The sequence below is a fragment of the Castor canadensis genome, chromosome 11, assembly GCF_047511655.1.
Source record: "Castor canadensis chromosome 11, mCasCan1.hap1v2, whole genome shotgun sequence".
Taxonomy (NCBI): domain Eukaryota; kingdom Metazoa; phylum Chordata; class Mammalia; order Rodentia; family Castoridae; genus Castor; species Castor canadensis.
In genome coordinates, this window is record NC_133396.1 from 6,782,154 (window position 1) to 6,799,765 (window position 17,612).

General features: G+C 58.1%; 1 protein-coding gene across 3 annotated transcripts; it reads left to right on the plus strand.

The window, feature by feature from the left end:
• The first annotated feature begins 346 nt into the window (after nucleotides 1–346).
• On the plus strand, nucleotides 347–15,600 carry Grin2c (glutamate ionotropic receptor NMDA type subunit 2C). 3 transcript variants are annotated; one of them, XM_074045193.1, is made up of 14 exons: nucleotides 347–387; nucleotides 1,497–1,716; nucleotides 5,351–5,872; nucleotides 7,764–8,362; nucleotides 8,666–8,780; nucleotides 9,697–9,908; nucleotides 10,070–10,235; nucleotides 10,481–10,634; nucleotides 11,339–11,464; nucleotides 11,550–11,779; nucleotides 12,142–12,302; nucleotides 12,742–12,929; nucleotides 13,973–14,205; nucleotides 14,488–15,600. In XM_074045193.1, the coding sequence occupies exons 3-14, from the start codon at nucleotides 5,474–5,476 to the stop codon at nucleotides 15,598–15,600; spliced, it is 3,696 nt and encodes a 1,231-aa protein (XP_073901294.1). In that variant the 5' UTR covers nucleotides 347–387; nucleotides 1,497–1,716; nucleotides 5,351–5,473. The 3 variants fall into 3 exon arrangements, with proteins under 3 accessions (XP_073901294.1, XP_073901295.1, XP_020015118.1); XM_074045194.1 differs by having other exon boundaries at nucleotides 10,073–10,235; XM_020159529.2 differs by lacking the exons at nucleotides 347–387; nucleotides 1,497–1,716 and having other exon boundaries at nucleotides 5,156–5,872.
• Nucleotides 15,601–17,612: the final 2,012 nt, after the last annotated feature.

Sequence of the window (17,612 nt, forward strand, 5' to 3'; positions counted from 1 at the left end):
CACCAGCTCGCGGACTGGCAGGGAGGGCCTAGGGGACCCTGGGGGGCGCGGGCGGCCGGCCGGGGCGGGGCGGGGCGGAGGCGGCGGGCGGGTGACAGTGCTCAGCCACAGTCGACTGGCCGGCGCGCCCGGGGAGCGGGAGGCGCGCAGCCAGCGCGGGACGAGCCCGGTGCCCAGCAGGTAGTGAGTCGGCCGCGGGGGCGGGCGGGCTGCAGCCCCCAGGCCGCGCCGTGGGCACTGACCCGCCGCGCCCGGCTCAGGCGCCCGCCGAGCTAGGAGCCAGCGCGCCAGCGCGCCAGCGCGCCGGGGCTGAGGCGCCGGGACAGGCATCGCGCGGGAGGCGGCCGGCGCAGGCTCCGGACGCGGGCGCAGCGCCCCTTCCTCCCGGTGAGTGGCGGCCGGGGGCGCTCGGCGAGCTGGGGGCGCCAACTTCGCTGCCAACTTGAGGGTAGGCTCGGGCGCTGAGCAGTCAAGGACGGCGGAGACAGACGCGGGACGCCCGGGGGGAACCCGGCCTGCTCAGGGAGTCAGGGAGGGGGCGTCCGGGAGGACCAAGACCCTGGGGAACTCGGCCTGGGGTTTGGACCCGGGAGGGCAGCGAGGAGGCGAGGAAGAAGCCGGGGAGACCGATCGCTGTAGACGCGAGGGAAGGACGCGGGCGGAGCGCCCAAGTCGTTCGTCCTCGGGGTCGAGGAGCCCTCCTCCCCATCCCCTGACGCCGCGGCATCGCGGCACCGCCTGGCGGGGTTGGTTCGGGGACGCGGGAGTCTGGGCCACCGAGTCCAACTGTTGCTGCTGGAAGCTGCAGGGGCAGGGAGCGGAGCAAGGGTCGGGACCTGGGGCCGAAGCTGGGCTCCATCACAGCGAGGGGGGCTGGAGAGGACACGGAGACCACAGGCCTAAAGAGGACCAGCGGCTCCTAGATCCGGGTCCCCGGGTCCCCCGTGTCTACCTGGCACCTGATGTGTGCTTCTGCCTCCCATCCTGACCCCTTCACCTTCCTGAGTCCCCCAGGCCCTCCCCTCCCTGCTCTTCACCTTTCCCTCCCCTGTCCCTCATTACACTCCACCCTCTGACCTCAGGGAATCACAGTGGACTCTTGGGGTGGTGGCCCCTTTCAAACTCTTACCCTGCGCCCTGGAGACCCAGGCTCAAAGGCTCAAAGAGAAGAGTGGGCAAAGAAGGTCTTGGAAGAGCCTGAGCCCCAGCGGTGCGCTGGGCCCAGGTAGCACAGCCAGCTGCTCTGGTCTTCAAGGGGCTTTGGCCCGGATTCCCCCGACGGCTGGGAGCGGAAGCTGAAGCTCCCTGATGTCAAGGCTTTGGGGCCTGGGCCTAGGAGGGAAGGGGAAGGGAGTCGGAGCGGGGACAAACCCAGGCACCTAGAGCCTGAAAATCCCCAAGGGCGCGTCTGGCGACCCTTCAAAGGTCCTGCTGGGTGGGCAAATCAGGAATCCCTGTCTGGCCTGTTCACCCCATTTGCCCACCCTGTTTGCCAGTCCTGCTCGTCCAGTGGTACTTCTGGCTCTGGCTGGGCTCCCCAGCTCTCGGATGGTGGTCCATTCCAGGATGGGTCCCGGATGTCCTGCGACGGGAAAATTGAGGAAAGGATTTTATTTGAAGAGGGTGCAATTCCACTGGTTCTATTTCAGAGCCCGTCCAGTTGCTGACTCTGAACCAGTTCCTAAACTCGGAAGAATAAGAACGTGGAAGGGACAGGTACGCAGAAAACCCGAGTCCTGGGTTCGCTCCGGCCCAAGGGTGGTCTGGGTTGGGACCTGGCCCACAGTCCCACCTGACCTCCGAACTCGACCCCATTTTCTGGGGCGTTTGAGATCGAGACCCAGTTTTGGGGAGCGAGGCGAGGGCCCAAGAGCTGGGGACGCCCGCAGCGGGCAGCGGCAAGGCTGGGGGCGCCGAGTGCGTGATGCTCAGTTTGGCCACCAGGAGGCGTGGCGCGGGTCCCCTCTCCCGGAGTCACCGCCACCGCTGCAGCATCGCGAGTGTCCTTGAGCTGCGAGTGATGGTGGCTCTTGCCGCTCGCGCCCCCTCCTCCCTCAGGGGCAGCCTGATGCCACGTTCCCTATGAATTATTTATCACCGGCCTAAAAATACCCCGTACTTCACAGCCCGAGTGTAAGAGATTCCTGCGAGGGGAGGGGGCGGGGCGCCCCGGGAGCCCCAAGTGGGATCAGCCGGGAGGGGGCACTTAATCTCGAAGGAGCCAGATCTCGGAGTCCCCGCCATTAGGGGCAAGATGGAGGGGTGGCCTTTTCCCTGTCGACTGGGTTCGGGTTTTGGATGGGGTAAAAAGGAAGGAAGGGAAACCCGACGGCAGAGGAGGGGCGCTAGGCAACTAGGCAGCTGGGGTCCCTCCACCGGGAGGAACCGGCGACGCTGATGGGTGGTGCCAGAGCTGGTGATGGTGGCCTGAGAGAGGAGGCGCTGTCAGGACCCCTTGTGTGGCTGGCTATGCGGGTGCATGCACAGCTCTAGCCAGGGGGCCTGCCTGAGATGTGGGAAGCTGGGATAAGAGAAAGACTCCGAGCGTGTGGAGGCCCTCTGCCCTTCACGAGGTGTGGGGAAGGACTGTCCACTGCCAGTCTCCTTGACCTTTTTGAGATCCAGGTGTTCAGTCAAGATTGTTTTAATGGCCCTTTGGGAAATGGGTGTGACCTCAGGGGGTGGAAAGAGGGCTCTAAGACCATGCTTTGTCCTCCAGCCTACCAGCCTCAGAGTACGGAGGGGCCACTGTGGAGGCCAACCTGGGAGATCCCAACCCCAGAGGGAAAGGCAGTGGGACATAGACCCTGTCTTTCCTTGGGGGTCCCCAGCTGAAGGATCCATGCAGGACCCTGGAGGAGGGGGACTTAGATTGGGCCCTAAAGGACAGTAGAATGTTGTTGGGAAGAGTACACTCCAGCCTGGGGAACAGCAGGAGCTGGCTGGAGACAGGACAGTGTTGGCTGGTTTGGCCACCAGACTAAGCAGGATTGGGTGTCCATAAAGGGAAGACAGTGGGTTGGGGTCAAGATTGGAGGTGGGGGCTGGGCACGGGACTAAAGTGTCTGAACTTCATTTGTGGGCACCGAGGAGCAGCCGTCCTGCTTCAAGACAGGTGCAGGAGCCAGAGGAAAGTTTCAGCAGCCTGGTAGGACAGGCTGGTGAGGTGGAGACAGTGGGAAGGAGGGGCAGAGGCCAGGGGGAGGAGAGTGGCATTGAATGTTATTTCAACATGTAGTCAATATTTTTAATTGATTACTAATTCTGATTAATTATGTACTTTTTGCGCACTGTCTTCAATATCCAGGGTGTAATTCATACCGAGCATATTTTACTTTGGGTGAGGAACGTTTTAAGTCACATGCCCCTGGGGCTACTGAATTGGCCACACAGATGGAGCGCTCACTGCTAGGAAGCAGATGTGACAGAAGGCCAGGGTTTCCTGAGGGCAGGGTACCTATAAGGACTGGAGGTGTGGGCAGAGGTAGCACACAGGCTGTGCAAAGGAGCAGGGAGCATGGCAGTGCCCTTTGTCATCATGCTTTGAAATCCTTAGTTGGTAGTTGCTGAATTGGCATGACTTCGGGCCCCATCCCAGACTCAGCCATGTCTACAGGCTGCCATCTGCATAGTGCATGCGAAGAGATTTCAGGGGTGCCAACACCCGTACAGTATTCTCTCCCTGCCCACCATCCTGTCTTCTCAGCCCGCAATTCTACCACCTGGCGCTTTATCTTAACGCTCTGACTGTTGTTAAATTACATCTCTTGTCGATGATAACACGTTGAGCTATTGTCAGTGAAGGAGCTCTAGCTCCTTAGCAAAGAGAAGGGTTTCTGGGAGAGGCTGAAGCCTGGGGGGGAAGGTGGCAGGATATGGTGGAAGGAGAAATAAGTTTAGCAAAAGGAGGTTGGAAGTGTTAACAGCCTGCAGATTCTGCAGATTTGACTCTGAGTTCTGGGAGGGCAGAGAACATGTCTTACCCATGTCAGCATTCCCCCATCCAGCACCCAATACACAAATATGCCAAGTTAAATTTCTGAATTGAAGAGTCTGTGTAGCGGTCCTCTGTGGAGCTCTCTTTTTAACAACACTGGGAGAAGTGGAAGTTTCTCTAATGTTCTCTGATGGCCTCTTGCCCTTCTCTGCCCTCTGTCTTCTTTAGAGAGAACTAGAGACCCAGGAGAGTCCCTATGGGATGCTGTGTAAGTAAGAGTTTAGACTTTGGACAAAGAAAGAGATTTGGTGGCACACAGACCAAAGGAAGGGCCTGTGAGAAAGCCACAGCCTGCCCAGCCCTTTTCCAGAGACCTAGCCTTGAAGGGCGTTTGCCTTTCAGATAGTTGCATGGTTTCTGGGGTAGGAGTGTCGGCAGCTGCTTGCTTTTTGTCTGAATTTTTGTTGCAATGGGTAGTGGGGCTGGAGTGGCAGTGCACACCAATCCTCTTTGACTGTCTTCTGGTCAGAAGGTTTTAGGGCTGTGATGAAGACAGAGAAGGTGGCAATGCTGGGGCCACAGCCAGCTGGGAGGGAGAACTGCAGTCATTGGGCACCCCAGGAGCTTGGCTCTTGGTCCTAATGCAAGATGTGTAGCAGAGATGAGCTTAGGCTTGGGTTAGGTTAGATAGTCCTGCACACCAGCAATAGCTGGGAAGATACCCTGGAGTTTCAGGTGTCCTGAGCTAAGCAAGTCAGTATTGCTGCACCCTACTACAGAGAGCTGTTCCTAACAGCCCACTGAGGGAAGAGGGGGCAATGATGTCCAGTGCTCAGAAGGAGGGGCCTGCCAGGCACAGCCACACAGGGGAGGGCCTGGGGGCTGGCTCTACACTAAGAAGGACACTCTGAGCAGTATGTCCTCATGAGGGACAGATGTAAGATCCAGTTTTGGTTGCAGAGGGGACTGGGGTGAGGCATGGGGCTGTTACAGAGCTGCCTTCCTTCTTTTACCCAGGGGACTGTTGCCTGTATGGTAAGAGTGCTGGCAACAGCAAATAACCTGTTATCTAAGCCCTCACTGCTGCACAGTGGCTCAGAGAAGCTAGTGACTTCCTCAAGATCACCCAGCTAGTAAGTGGCAGATCTGGGACTGGAACTTAGGTCTGTTTGACTCAAATCCATACTTGAACAACAGACTAGCATTTTCTGTGCACCTGGATCGGTGAGCCCAGGTGACTGGGTTTTGGAACACCTGGCCTTTCTAGTCACACTGCAGCAGAACTGAGAGCGACAAGACTGTCCTGGCTTCTGTTCTCCAGCCCTTGCCCCTCTGGGGTGCCCTGAGGATGCTCTGCTAACCTTTTTCTTTCTTTCTCTGTCTTTGTTTGTCTGTCTCCGCCTCTCCTGGTAGAGGGAGGTTTTGTCTTCTCTGTCCTCTGAGTGTGTGTCCTCTGACCCTAGCCCTCACCACCTGTCTGTCCATCTGCCTCTCTCTGTGCTTGTTCTAGTCTCTCCCTAGGACCTTCCAGTGGACATGGGTGGGGCCCTGGGGCCGGCCCTGCTGCTCACTTCGCTCCTCAGTGCCTGGTCAGCACTGAGCCCAGAGCAAGGCGAACAGGCTGTGACAGTGGCTGTGGTGTTTAGCAGTTCAGGGCTGCCGCAGGCCCAGGCCCGTGCCCGCCTCAACCCCCAGAGCTTCCTGGACCTGCCCCTGGAGATCCAGCCACTCACAGTGGGGGTCAACAACACCAACCCCAGCAGCCTCCTCACCCAGATCTGCGGGCTCCTGGGTGCTGCCCGTGTCCATGGCATCGTCTTTGAGGACAATGTAGACACAGAGGCAGTGGCCCAACTCCTGGACTTCGTCTCCTCCCAGACTCACGTGCCCATCCTCAGCATCAGTGGGGGCTCTGCTGTGGTCCTCACTCCTAAGGTGCCCATCCAACTCATGTTCCCTTCTATCTTGGGCCTGAGGCCAGGTCAGGGGCTGGGGACCAGATCTAGATTAGGAAGTGGCTTAGGTCCTGAGAAGCTGGGACTGAGTGGGGCCAGCCAGGAGGTGGGGCTGAAGGTGTGATATAAGGCAGGGGGAGGATACTGTAGGAAGGATGTGTCCATGTTCCAAAGATCAACTTTCTGGACTGTCCCATTTATGTCTGACAGAGGGGTGGGTGGGTGGGTGGCCAGTGCCCCTCCAGCTGTGGTGGTAAGGCCTGTCAGCCCTCCTCTCTGTTTCTTTAGCTCTCTCGGTAAGGCTATAATATGGGGCAGAGGGCCAGTTGGGGACTAGATCTGATGCCATGTCCCCCCGTGTAGGACAGCACTCCAGAGACAGGTTACTGTCCCAGGCATGGGGGAGACACTGCCCTGCCCTCACAGCACTTGCCTTCTCCTGGGGAGAATGTTCCCAACACAGTCACCCGAAGTTCCATATGGGGCTGAGCGTTCTGTAGGAAAGACACAAGATGCCACAAGGGAGGCTCATGGGGTCGGATTTGGATAGGACATTGGACAGAGATAGTCTTTCAAGAAATGATATCTACTCTGAGACTAAGAGGGAGTATAGGAGTTGGGTGACAGGTGGGGAATCCTGGTTTAGGGAGTGGGTGGTGGGTCCCAACCATATGGGAAGCATTTGGGTTTTTACTGTAAGTAAGAGGGCATCCAAGGAAGGTGTTGAGGGAAGAGACTGATTGGATTTGCCTTTATTTCATTCTACTTTATCACACAGAATTCTGAGCACACATAAGAGTTTAATGAATCCCCATCTATGACCGTTTGTCTACCTTGGCCAATATGCCCCATCCTCGTTCCTCCTAATTCTTCTTCTTCTTCTGTGTTAAACCGAATCAAAAGTCCAGAGATTTTATTATTACACATGAATATTTCAGTGTGTATCTCTAGCAGATAAGGGCTTTAAAAATGAAACCAGCACACAGTATCACATCTTAAAAATAATAAAAATTCCTTTAACTTCATCAACTATCCAGCCAGTGTTCAACATTTCCCCATTGTCTCATAAATGTCACAAATGTTTAATTTTAAGTCTGTTTGCTTGAATCAGAAGCCAAATTAGGTTCACACGTGGCAACTGGTAGATATGCCTTCTAAGTCTCAACCTCTAGTCTCCTCCCTCATCTCTCTCTTAATGGCAAGTCATCTGTTGAAGAAATAGGTTGGTTAGCCTGTCCAGTTCACCCTGTGATTCGATTTTTAAGTAAGTGGCCCAAGGGAGAGCACTGGTTAAGAGGGGACTGTGATAGGTGAGCTGGCAGTGTCTTGTGAGCTTTCGTGGTGGCAGAGGCAGTGGGGAGCAGGCCTGGCATCACTTCTCATGAAGTTCTCAGTCCTCTTAGTGCTTGCAAAAGACAGATGCTCAGCGTTGCACCTCTGATCCTCAGATTCAGTTGGTCTGGGGCCGCGCTTCTCAAACTAGTGGGCTCAAGGCAAACTGTAAGAGCTTGTTACCATAGATCCCAAGCGTCATCCCCAGAGATTCCGATTCAGTCAGTGTGGGGGACTGCTCGGGAATCTGCCTTTCTAACACGCGCCTAGACGGTGGTGTTGATGCTCTGGTCTGTGGTCCAGCATGGTCTGGTGGAGGCCCGGCATGCGTAGTTTACAACGCTTCCCAGGAGATTCCGATGGGCAGAGGGTCTAGAAGCCACGTCGGGGCAGGACGTTGCAGGGGTTGCGGGAACCCGAGCATCCTTTGTAGCCTGGGTGTCGGGACCACGTTCAGGGGCGGAGGAAGGAGGGGTCGCGAGGCGGAGCTCAGCCCGCCCCGCCCCGCCTCAGACCACGCCCACTGTCCCGCCCCCCAGGAGCCGGGCTCCGCCTTCCTGCAGCTGGGCGTGTCCCTGGAGCAGCAGCTGCAGGTGCTGTTCAAGGTCCTGGAGGAGTACGACTGGAGCGCGTTCGCGGTCATCACCAGCCTGCACCCGGGCCACTCGCTCTTCCTCGAGGGCGTGCGCGCTGTCGCCGACGCCAGCTACCTGAGCTGGCGGCTGCTGGACGTGCTCACGCTGGAGCTGGGCCCGGGCGGGCCGCGCGCGCGCACCCAGCGCCTGTTGCGCCAGGTGGACGCACCGGTGCTGGTGGCCTACTGCTCGCGCGAGGAGGCTGAGGTGCTCTTCGCCGAGGCGGCACAGGCCGGCCTGGTGGGACCCGGCCACGTGTGGTTAGTGCCCAACCTGGCGCTGGGCAGCACCGACGCGCCCCCTGCTGTCTTCCCCGTGGGTCTCATCAGTGTGGTCACCGAGAGCTGGCGCCTTAGCCTGCGCCAGAAGGTCCGCGACGGCGTGGCCATACTGGCCCTGGGCGCCCACGGTTACCGGCGACAGCACGGTATCCTGCCCGCTCCAGCTGGGGACTGTCACAGCCACCCCGGGCCGGTTAGTCCAGCCCGGGAGGCATTCTACAGGTGGGCACCTGGCCCAGGCATGGGGTGGCAGTAAGCTTGGGCTCTCTGGTTCCACCACCCACTAGCATGTGCTAGGCAGCAAGTTACTTCATCCCCCTGGGCCATGGTGTCCTCATCTGAATAAAACAGCAGGTGCTGATGTGGTGAGGGTGAGGATCCAGGGGTCCATATGGGGAAACATTTGGAAGGATAATTACACAACAGATGCCCCGATTGATAGTGGCAGTGGTGGTGAGGGATGGACCCTGGGGGGGAGCCATGGGCTGGGGTATGGGGACACCTTGGCATCTCTCCCCATCACAGGCACCTATTGAATGTCACCTGGGAGGGCCGAGACTTCTCCTTCAGCCCTGGTGGGTACCTGGTCCAGCCCACCATGGTTGTGATTGCTCTCAACCGGCACCGCCTCTGGGAGATGGTGAGAAGGGGGTGAGCCCAGGAGCCCCTCTCAAGCCCACAGCTGAGCAGAGTCCCTTCTGTCCCTTGTCCAGCCCCGCATCTTCCAGATCTCAGCTGAAACATCTTTCACTGGGAAGCCTTCCAGGTCGCCCAGGATGGGCGAGGTGACCCTGCTCTGGGATCCCATAATACCCTGACTTGCCTGCACTACAGAACTCACCAAGCACTTTTATCACAGAGTCCTGCCCCTGGGGGAGTGACCCATGTCTGTGCCAGCCAGATGGAAAAGTAAATAAGTAGAATATGGAGAGCTCAGTGCGTAGGTAGAGATGTGTGCAAAACAATATGGGAGCAGAGAAGAGGAGCAGGAATCAGTTCTGCTTTCAAAGGAGGAAACTGGAGAATGTGTTACAGAATATAGAGCATTTGAGGTGGGCTGTCGAGGATTGAGTGGGAGCCTACCAGGAAGGGGTGCTAGTCTGGTATAGACAGAGGGGCATTCTTAAGTATGTGGCAGGTGTATTTGGGGTGTGAAGACTTGATGGGATGATGGGACATATTGGACCTGAGTGTGTGAAGGGCCTTTAGTGTCAGCTAAGGCCTTTGTGCTGAGGTCATGAGGACTAGCATGGTGAGACCGGGTCAGCCTGAGTGTTAGGAAGATGCCGTGGGCTGACAACAGTAGAGAGGCTACACTGGAGAACACAGAGCAGGGACCTGGGGAGGCTGCGGGGAGCCTGTCCATCTGACTGTGCTCAGCCCTTTCCCAGACTCTCCTGTTTTCCAAATCCTGCAACTCAGACCCTACTCCACATACATGTCCCTAGGCAAGAAGGGGGAATTCTTGGCCCTGGGAGGTGGCACCCAGAAGCCCCACCTAGAGCAGGGAGTAGTAAGGCTAGAGGTCCTAGGTTGAGGCCAGTTGTCCTCTGCAGGTGGGGCGCTGGGATCATGGTGTCCTCTATATGAAGTATCCAGTGTGGCCTCGCTATAGCACCTCCCTCCAGCCTGTGGTGGATAGCCGGCACTTGACAGTGGCCACGCTAGAAGAGCGGCCCTTTGTCATCGTGGAGAGCCCAGACCCTGGCACAGGTGGCTGTGTACCCAACACCGTGCCCTGCCGCAGGCAGAGCAACCACACTTTCAGGTCTGACTTGAGCTGGGTGTTGGCCTGGGAGGCATAGCTGCCTTGTGTGTGTGTGCGGGGGGGGTGATGCTCGGATGCAGGGTGAGGCCCACACACCAGGCTGGGAGGAGCTGTGGTTGCTGCAGGCTGCAATGTGCTCTGACTCCTGGTGGCCTCTTTAGCAGTGGGGACGTGGCCCCTTACACCAAGCTCTGCTGTAAGGGCTTCTGTATCGACATCCTCAAGAAGCTGGCTAAAGTGGTCAAATTCTCCTATGACTTGTACCTGGTGACCAATGGCAAGCATGGCAAGAGGGTGCGCGGTGTGTGGAACGGCATGATCGGGGAGGTAGGCTTTCCCCAGGTCCAGCCCAGGCTGCCCTGTCTGCTGCCAGCCCTATGCATCTCTCAGCCCGCTCTGGGATGAGGAAGCCTGGGTTGTTGTCGGTGATGACCCCTGGAGGGGTCAGTTCTGAGAGCTGAGCTCTGAGGTCCCCATCAGGGAGCAACCAGATCTGCTGGTGTGGGCTGGAAGGGCTTGGGGACTGGAAGGATGCGCCAGCCCTCCCTTCTCAATGCCCTCATGGCCTCCAGGTGTACTACAAGCGGGCAGACATGGCCATCGGCTCCCTTACCATCAATGAGGAGCGCTCTGAAATTGTAGACTTCTCCGTACCCTTCGTGGAGACCGGCATCAGCGTGATGGTTGCTCGCAGCAATGGCACTGTCTCCCCATCTGCTTTCCTGGGTGAGGTTTGTGTGGACAGGGATGGCTCTGGGCAGAGGGGCCCAGCGGTGGGTGAGTGGGGCATGGGTGGAGGTGGGGAGTTTGGGGTGAATTCTCAGAGGCACCTAGCATAAAACCTTGGGAGTCTTGGAGGCTGGCTGGAGGCAGGTGAAGTGGAGGGGAAGGAGGAATGTAGATGTTGGGGTCAGAGCCTGGGTGGAGGTGGGGAGAGTCAGACAGGTGATGGCACCATTGTGAGGGATGGAAGCCAGGCTGGCAGGCTGGCTGCAGGCTGTGTTTTGGGTTGGACCATGGATCAGGGATGAAGCGCTATGGTAAGCCATACTAATTTCTCACTCAATTAGGAATTCAGCATTGTTTGGGTAGCCCTGTTGTGCCAGGCCCCAGTTAGGTTCTGGGGATACAGTCATGTTCCTTGCCTTCCCAGAGCAACCAGGCAGGGGATGTGAGGGCAAAGGAAGGCTTAGGGTGGGGTGATGTGTGCCTTGCCCAGGGCAGGAACCTTGGACACTGCAGAGCCTTGTTTTCCTGTGGAGTCCCTCTGGGGCTCTGCCAATCTGAGAGCCAGGGGCCCCCGTGGCTCCATCTGCAGAGCTGGAGGGCCCCTACTTTGACAAGTGAAACTCACCAGTCATCGCCTTGTGCTGCTGGGACTTGGTGGGGGAGTGTGCTAAGGTCTCTGAGCCACCTGCCTCCATCCCCAGAGCCCTACAGTCCTGCAGTGTGGGTAATGATGTTTGTCATGTGTCTTACGGTGGTCGCCATCACTGTCTTCATGTTTGAGTACTTCAGCCCGGTCAGCTACAACCAGAACCTCACCAAGGGCAAGAGTAAGCTCTCACCTTGGCATGGGTGGAGGGCCATGGTGGTATGGAAGTGATGAAGTCCCCAGCGTCCACCCTCTTGTCCACCCAGAGACCGGGGGCCCATCCTTCACCATTGGCAAGTCTGTCTGGCTGCTGTGGGCTCTGGTCTTCAACAACTCAGTGCCCATCGAGAATCCCCGAGGCACCACCAGCAAGGTCATGGTCCTGGTGTGGGCCTTCTTTGCCGTCATCTTCCTGGCCAGCTACACAGCCAACTTGGCCGCCTTCATGATCCAGGAGCAATATATTGACACCGTGTCAGGCCTCAGTGACAAGAAGGTTTCTGGACCATGGCCAGTGGAGGGTGGGGGGACACCGAAGGTGGGGACAGGCCTTGAATGAACAGACATAGGACAGTTGGAGTCCGGGGAGTTTGAACTGGAGGCTGGAGTGGGATAAAGCCAGTGAGGCCAGGTGAGGAGGGAACTGGGGGCTGAGGCAGTGATTGCTCAGGCCCACTGACTGAGTGGTCATGGTTATGTCTCCCCCTGTCTTTGGGCCTCTGAGTCCCCATTTGTAAGATGCAGGAGTGGTCCTTGTATTCTGATTATGCAGGTGCAGCCTGGGGGTGGGGCTCTGGGGCTTGGGGTTGGGGCTGGTACCTGGCACGAGGGGTGCGAGTGGCTACCATCTACCTGCAGTTCCAACGGCCTCAAGATCAGTACCCACCCTTCCGCTTCGGCACGGTGCCCAACGGCAGCACAGAGAGGAACATCCGTAGTAATTATCGTGACATGCACGTCCACATGGTCAAGTTCAACCAGCGCTCGGTGGAGGATGCACTCACCAGCCTGAAGATGGGGTGGGTCCTCAGCCCTGTCCCCCCTGCCCTCTGTCTCCAACCACAGGTCTCCCCAGTGACCAGCCTTAGTTCTGTCCCTTCCTTAGAGACCCAAGGTAGGGACAGTGGAACTAGTTCGTCCTGCTGGAGTCCTAGGGAGGGGTGAGGAGGTCTGGGGGCAGAGTGGAGCTTGGAGGTGATGCCCAATATGTGCTGTTGGGGGTTGGGACCTTCTCTGGGTCATAGGGGCATGAAGGGGCTGGGTGGAGGGGTGTGCATCCTCTGGGTCAGAGTTCCTTGGTGGGAGGGGTCATTGCAAGGGAGCCAGAGAAGGTTCTGTCCACTCATCCCTTCCTGACAGTGTCCCTCAGGCTCAAGGGCTTAGACGCCTGTCAGGGTCCAAGTTCAGGCCCCTTCCACCTACATGGTTCCTGGCTCTGAGGGCTCAGCCTGTCCCCAGGAAGCTGGACGCCTTCATCTATGACGCGGCTGTCCTCAACTACATGGCGGGCAAGGATGAAGGCTGCAAGCTGGTCACCATTGGGTCTGGCAAGGTCTTTGCCACCACTGGCTACGGCATCGCCATGCAGAAGGACTCCCACTGGAAGCGGGCCATAGACCTGGCCCTCCTGCAGTTCCTGGGGGACGGTGGGTGCTGCCATTGTGGGGGGAGGGGCTGGGAAGAGTCTTGGGGGTCCACTGAGCATCTCCACATTCACCTCTGTGTGCACAGAGCTGTGGGTAGGGAGAGGCCTCTGGGGGTGAGATTGGGGCAGGTAGCAGGAGTGGCTGGATAGAGATCCAGAGAAAGGGTGGACTTGCAAGAGGGAGTGAGGACCAGAGCTGGGGAGTCCCCAAAGATCAGGGAAGATAAGAAGATACTTAGGCCACAGGGTGGGAGTTGTGGGTAGCTCAGCTGCTTTCCTTTGCCTCAAGACCCCTCCCAATGTCTTTCTCAGATGAGCACCTACTTTGCCAAGTTGCTCCCCCATTTCCATTTTGAGATTTCCTGGGGGTAGTGCCAAGAACCTGGCTAGTCCAGAGCCGTGACCAGGCTAGCCTTGGCAGCAGGGCTCGTGGGTGTGAGTGGTCCAGCCCAGCTTGCCCCTAACCCAGAGGGAGCTTTGAGTTTTGAAGAGTTCCAACCTTATTAGATAAAACTGATGGAGCGGGGGTGGGGTGGGGGGGGGAGTGGTTCATGCCTGTAATTCCAGCTCTCAGGAAGCTGAGGCAAGAGGATCATGAGGTCAAGGCCAGTTTGGGCTTTGTATGGAGACACTAAAAATTGCCCCCTCCAATCTCACCAAATCTAAAATGCTGCCTGATTTCCTGCTAATACTGTTTAACAGCATCAATGATTTCCTGGGGACCAGCTCCAGGCTTGGCATGTGATCAAATGTGTGATGGGAATGAATAAATGAATGAATGCTAAAACTTATCACCAAGTCTTTACTGGGTGGGAATGTGGACACCCAAAGGCTGGCATGGCCCCTGCCAGCCTCAGCTCTGCTTTCCTTTCTCTTTGCTCAGTGGCTGACACCAATCTTGCTGGGCTGGATCCCTGTGAGCTCACAGTTGTGGGACAAGGGGGTAGACCCTGGCCCCAGACCCTTCCTCCATCCAGGCTTGGAGTGAGTGTTGGTGGGGGTCTTTTACGAGGATTTTTGAGCCATGTGTCCCCTCTCCCCCAGGAGAGACACAGAAACTGGAGACAGTGTGGCTCTCGGGGATCTGCCAGAATGAGAAGAATGAAGCAATGAGCAGCAAGTTGGATATTGACAACATGGCGGGGGTCTTCTACATGTTGCTGGTGGCCATGGGGCTGGCCCTGCTGGTCTTTGCCTGGGAGCACCTGGTCTACTGGAAGCTGCGCCACTCGGTGACCAATACATCCCAGCTGGACTTCCTGCTTGCTTTCAGCAGAGTAGGTGCCCTGCCTCCCCACACAGGCCCCACCTTTAGGGACAGAGGTCCTGAACAACTGGCCAGAATGACAGATTGGAATCCTCCCTATCGTTTACCAGTGACTGTGATTAGGAGAAAGAATCAACCTCCAAAGTCTCAGATACGTCATTCATCTACAGAGCAGCACAGTGCCTGGCACATAGGGGACACTTAAGTAGCTGCTTCCGGGACTTTAGAATGCTCATGCGTCCTCTAGAGGGGGGCGCGGCTCACCACCACCTGTTTCCTCCCTCCTGCCCAGGGCATCTATAGCTGCTTCAACGGGGTGCAGAGCCTCGCCAGCCCCTCACGGCCTCCCAGCCCGGACCTCACGGCCAGCTCAGCCCAGGCCGGCGTGCTCAAGATGCTGCAGGCAGCCCGCGACATGGTGTCCACGGCGGGCGTGAGCAGCTCCCTGGACCGCGCCACGCGCACCATCGAGAGCTGGGGCAACAGCCGCCGCGCGCCCCCGCCCGCCTGCCCCGGGCCCCGCCCGCCCACCCCTCGTCCGCCGCAGGAGCCGAACCCCAGGGCCTGGGGACCGCCTGGCGGGTGCCACGCTGCGCCGGTGCGCAGGGTCCCGCAGCCCCCGGGGCGCCCCCCGACGCCTGGGCCGCCTCTGTCCGATGTCTCCCGGGTGCCGCGCCCGGCCGCCTGGGAGGCACGGTGGCCAGTGCGAGCCGGGCACAGAGGGCGACACCTCTCTGCCTCTGAGCGGCGCGCGCTCCCAGAGCGCCCCCTGTCGCCTGCACACTGTCACTACAGTTCCTTCCCTCGAGCAGACCGGTCCGGGCGCCCTTTCCCCCCACTCTTCCCGGAGCCTCCGGAGCCAGACGATCTCCCGCTGCTCGGGCCCGAGCAGTTGGCCCGGCGGGAGGCCCTGCTGCGCGCGGCTTGGGCCCGAGGTCTGCGCCCACGCCACGCTTCCCTGCCCAGCTCGGTGGCCGAGGCCTTCGCTCGGTCAGGCCCCCTGGCGGCCGGGTGCACGGGTCACGCCTGCGCCTGTCCTCACCGCAGGCCTGTCTGCGGGCGATCGGCGCAGGCGCAGTCATTGCAGCTGCCCACCTGCCGGGAGGCCGTGCGGGCGGGGGTGCCAACCTGGCAGCCCAGACAGCACGTCTGCCTGCACACCCATGCCCCGCTGCCGTTCTGCTGGGGAGCTGTATGCCCTTACCTCCCACCCTGTGCCAGCCATGGCCCCTGGCTCTCCGGAGCCTGGGGGTCGCAGGCACACAGCAGCAGGACCCTGGGGCTGAGTACAGGCTTCAGGGACAGTAGAGTGCTAGAAGAGGTCAGCTGCGGAGCCTGTGGGACTCAAGGCTTCCAGGGACCCTGCACCTGGAGGCGGATCTCCAGCCTGGAGTCGGAGGTGTGAGGTCACCGCCTCTTCCGGTTCCTTCTGGGCTGGATCCTCTTCCTGGCACTGCCAGGGTTACAGAGCAGGCAGGCTTGGGCCTTTCTAGCTCCTACCATGAATTTCTGGCCATGGGACCCCAGTGGCAGATAAAGTCTTCAGTGACCTTTGTGGACTCAGGTCTGGCCATAGGCTGGCTGCTATTGTCCCCTCATTACACAAAGTCCTGTCCACTCAGCCTGGACTCGCAGGGAGCAGAGGGGTAGGATTCCTGAGGGTGTCCCTGCCCTGGTGTTAGCCAGTACCTGGTCATGGTTGTTGTGGCCATGGAATGGGGGCAAAGAGGCTGGAACTTGGGATTCCATCCTGCCCCTTGTTCCAAACTGGTGGACTTCATTTTTAGTGGAATACTGGGACATTAAACCAACCTTTTAAAACCCACTGGTGCTGACTGCCTCGTTCTGCATCATGGAGGGGGCACAGCACAACCTGTAGGTGGCAGGAGCATCATGGGAGTTTCCCAGGTGGGCATATTTGGAGGACGTGGGAGCTTCACATGTCTGGGAGGGATGTAGGAGGCGAGGGAGGGGCTCAGGGTAGCAGAAGCAACTTGGTGTTCAGGGCCAGCTCCACTGGTGTTCAGTGTGACAAATGAGCACAGCATGGAGGCCTTGGTGGTGATGGGTGGAATTTGTCCCTCAGTTTCCTTGACAAGGGAGGCTGATGCCAGTACTGTGACTGTCCTGTGGGGAGCTTGCCAAGCTTGCCTGGGGCCTAGCTGGCTGCATTTGCTCTGTGGGCTCTGAAAGCCTGGTGCAGGTGGCATTCTGGGGTCAGGCATGGCTCAGCTTCAGTGATACCTGGGTTTTTTTGCAGGTACTGGGGTTTGAACTAGGCCTACACCTTGAGCCATTCCACTAGACCTTTTCTGTGATTTTTTTTTTTGAGATAGGGTCTCAAGAACTATTTGCTGGGTTGGCTTCAAACCGCAATGCCTCCTGAGTAGCTAGGATTACAGGTGTGAGCCACCAGTGCCCGGCCTAGACTTCTCAGGTGGGAGACTCTGCCTATCCTTCTGGCCCTCCATCCTCCCTCTGAGGCCCCCAGCCACCCTCCCTTCACTGTTCCATATCATTGGCTGTGGGCCATCTGAAAAGATGGCTCGTTTACAGTCCTTGATGTTTTCACATCTTTAATTAATTACCTCCCCCACGATGATTCTGTGAGCAAGCATTCATCCATCCATTCGTTCCACAAATATGGCAAGCACTATGGATTCTGTCAACCCCTTTCCCAAGGCTGAGGCCCCAGTGTCCTCTACAGGTTGGGTGGAAGTTGCAGATGCCAATTCCGTGTGACAGAGAGGAAGGCAGGGAGGGGTGGTGCTGATGCAAAGACCACTGGAGACTCTGCCCAGGGTCTTCTTGTGTAGTTCCTTGATGGTGGGTAGGAAGCCAGGTTCTCTCTTTAGTCTTCAAAGACCTCACAGCTTGGGTGGGAATCATAACAACAGGATCTTTTAGGTTTGGTTTTAGGGATGAAAGCAGCCAAAATGGTAGGGTGGGATATAACTCCATTCATGGCCAGAGCCTGACCACCCCAAGAACCAGTGGCCCCATCTGATACAGTCAAGTTCACCATCTCTGCCCTGTGAATTTTCACAGGGTGGAGCCAGGCTCAGGATTAGGGCTCAGCAACAGGTGGGAGTGTGAGTCTAGGTGAGGGCTCAGGGCAGCACTACAGAAGCTTGACCTTGGCTGCAAAGTAGCGCCAGGTTAACCGCTGGCCACCGGTACCTGGACCTGAACCCTCATTCTCCCTGAGTCGGGGTCTGCGTGCAGCTCAGCATGGGGAAAGGTTACAGAGGTGAGGCTGGGGGAGGTGTGAGGTCTAGGCTGCTTTGCTCGCTGCCCAAGATCATTAATAACCAAGAACTGGAAAGATAATTAAGAGCCGAATGTGGAGCAGAGCCTACTGCTGGCTCGGAGGGGCCGCTCCTGCTTGCCGGGCCAGGAGCTGGCTGACTCCTTCCT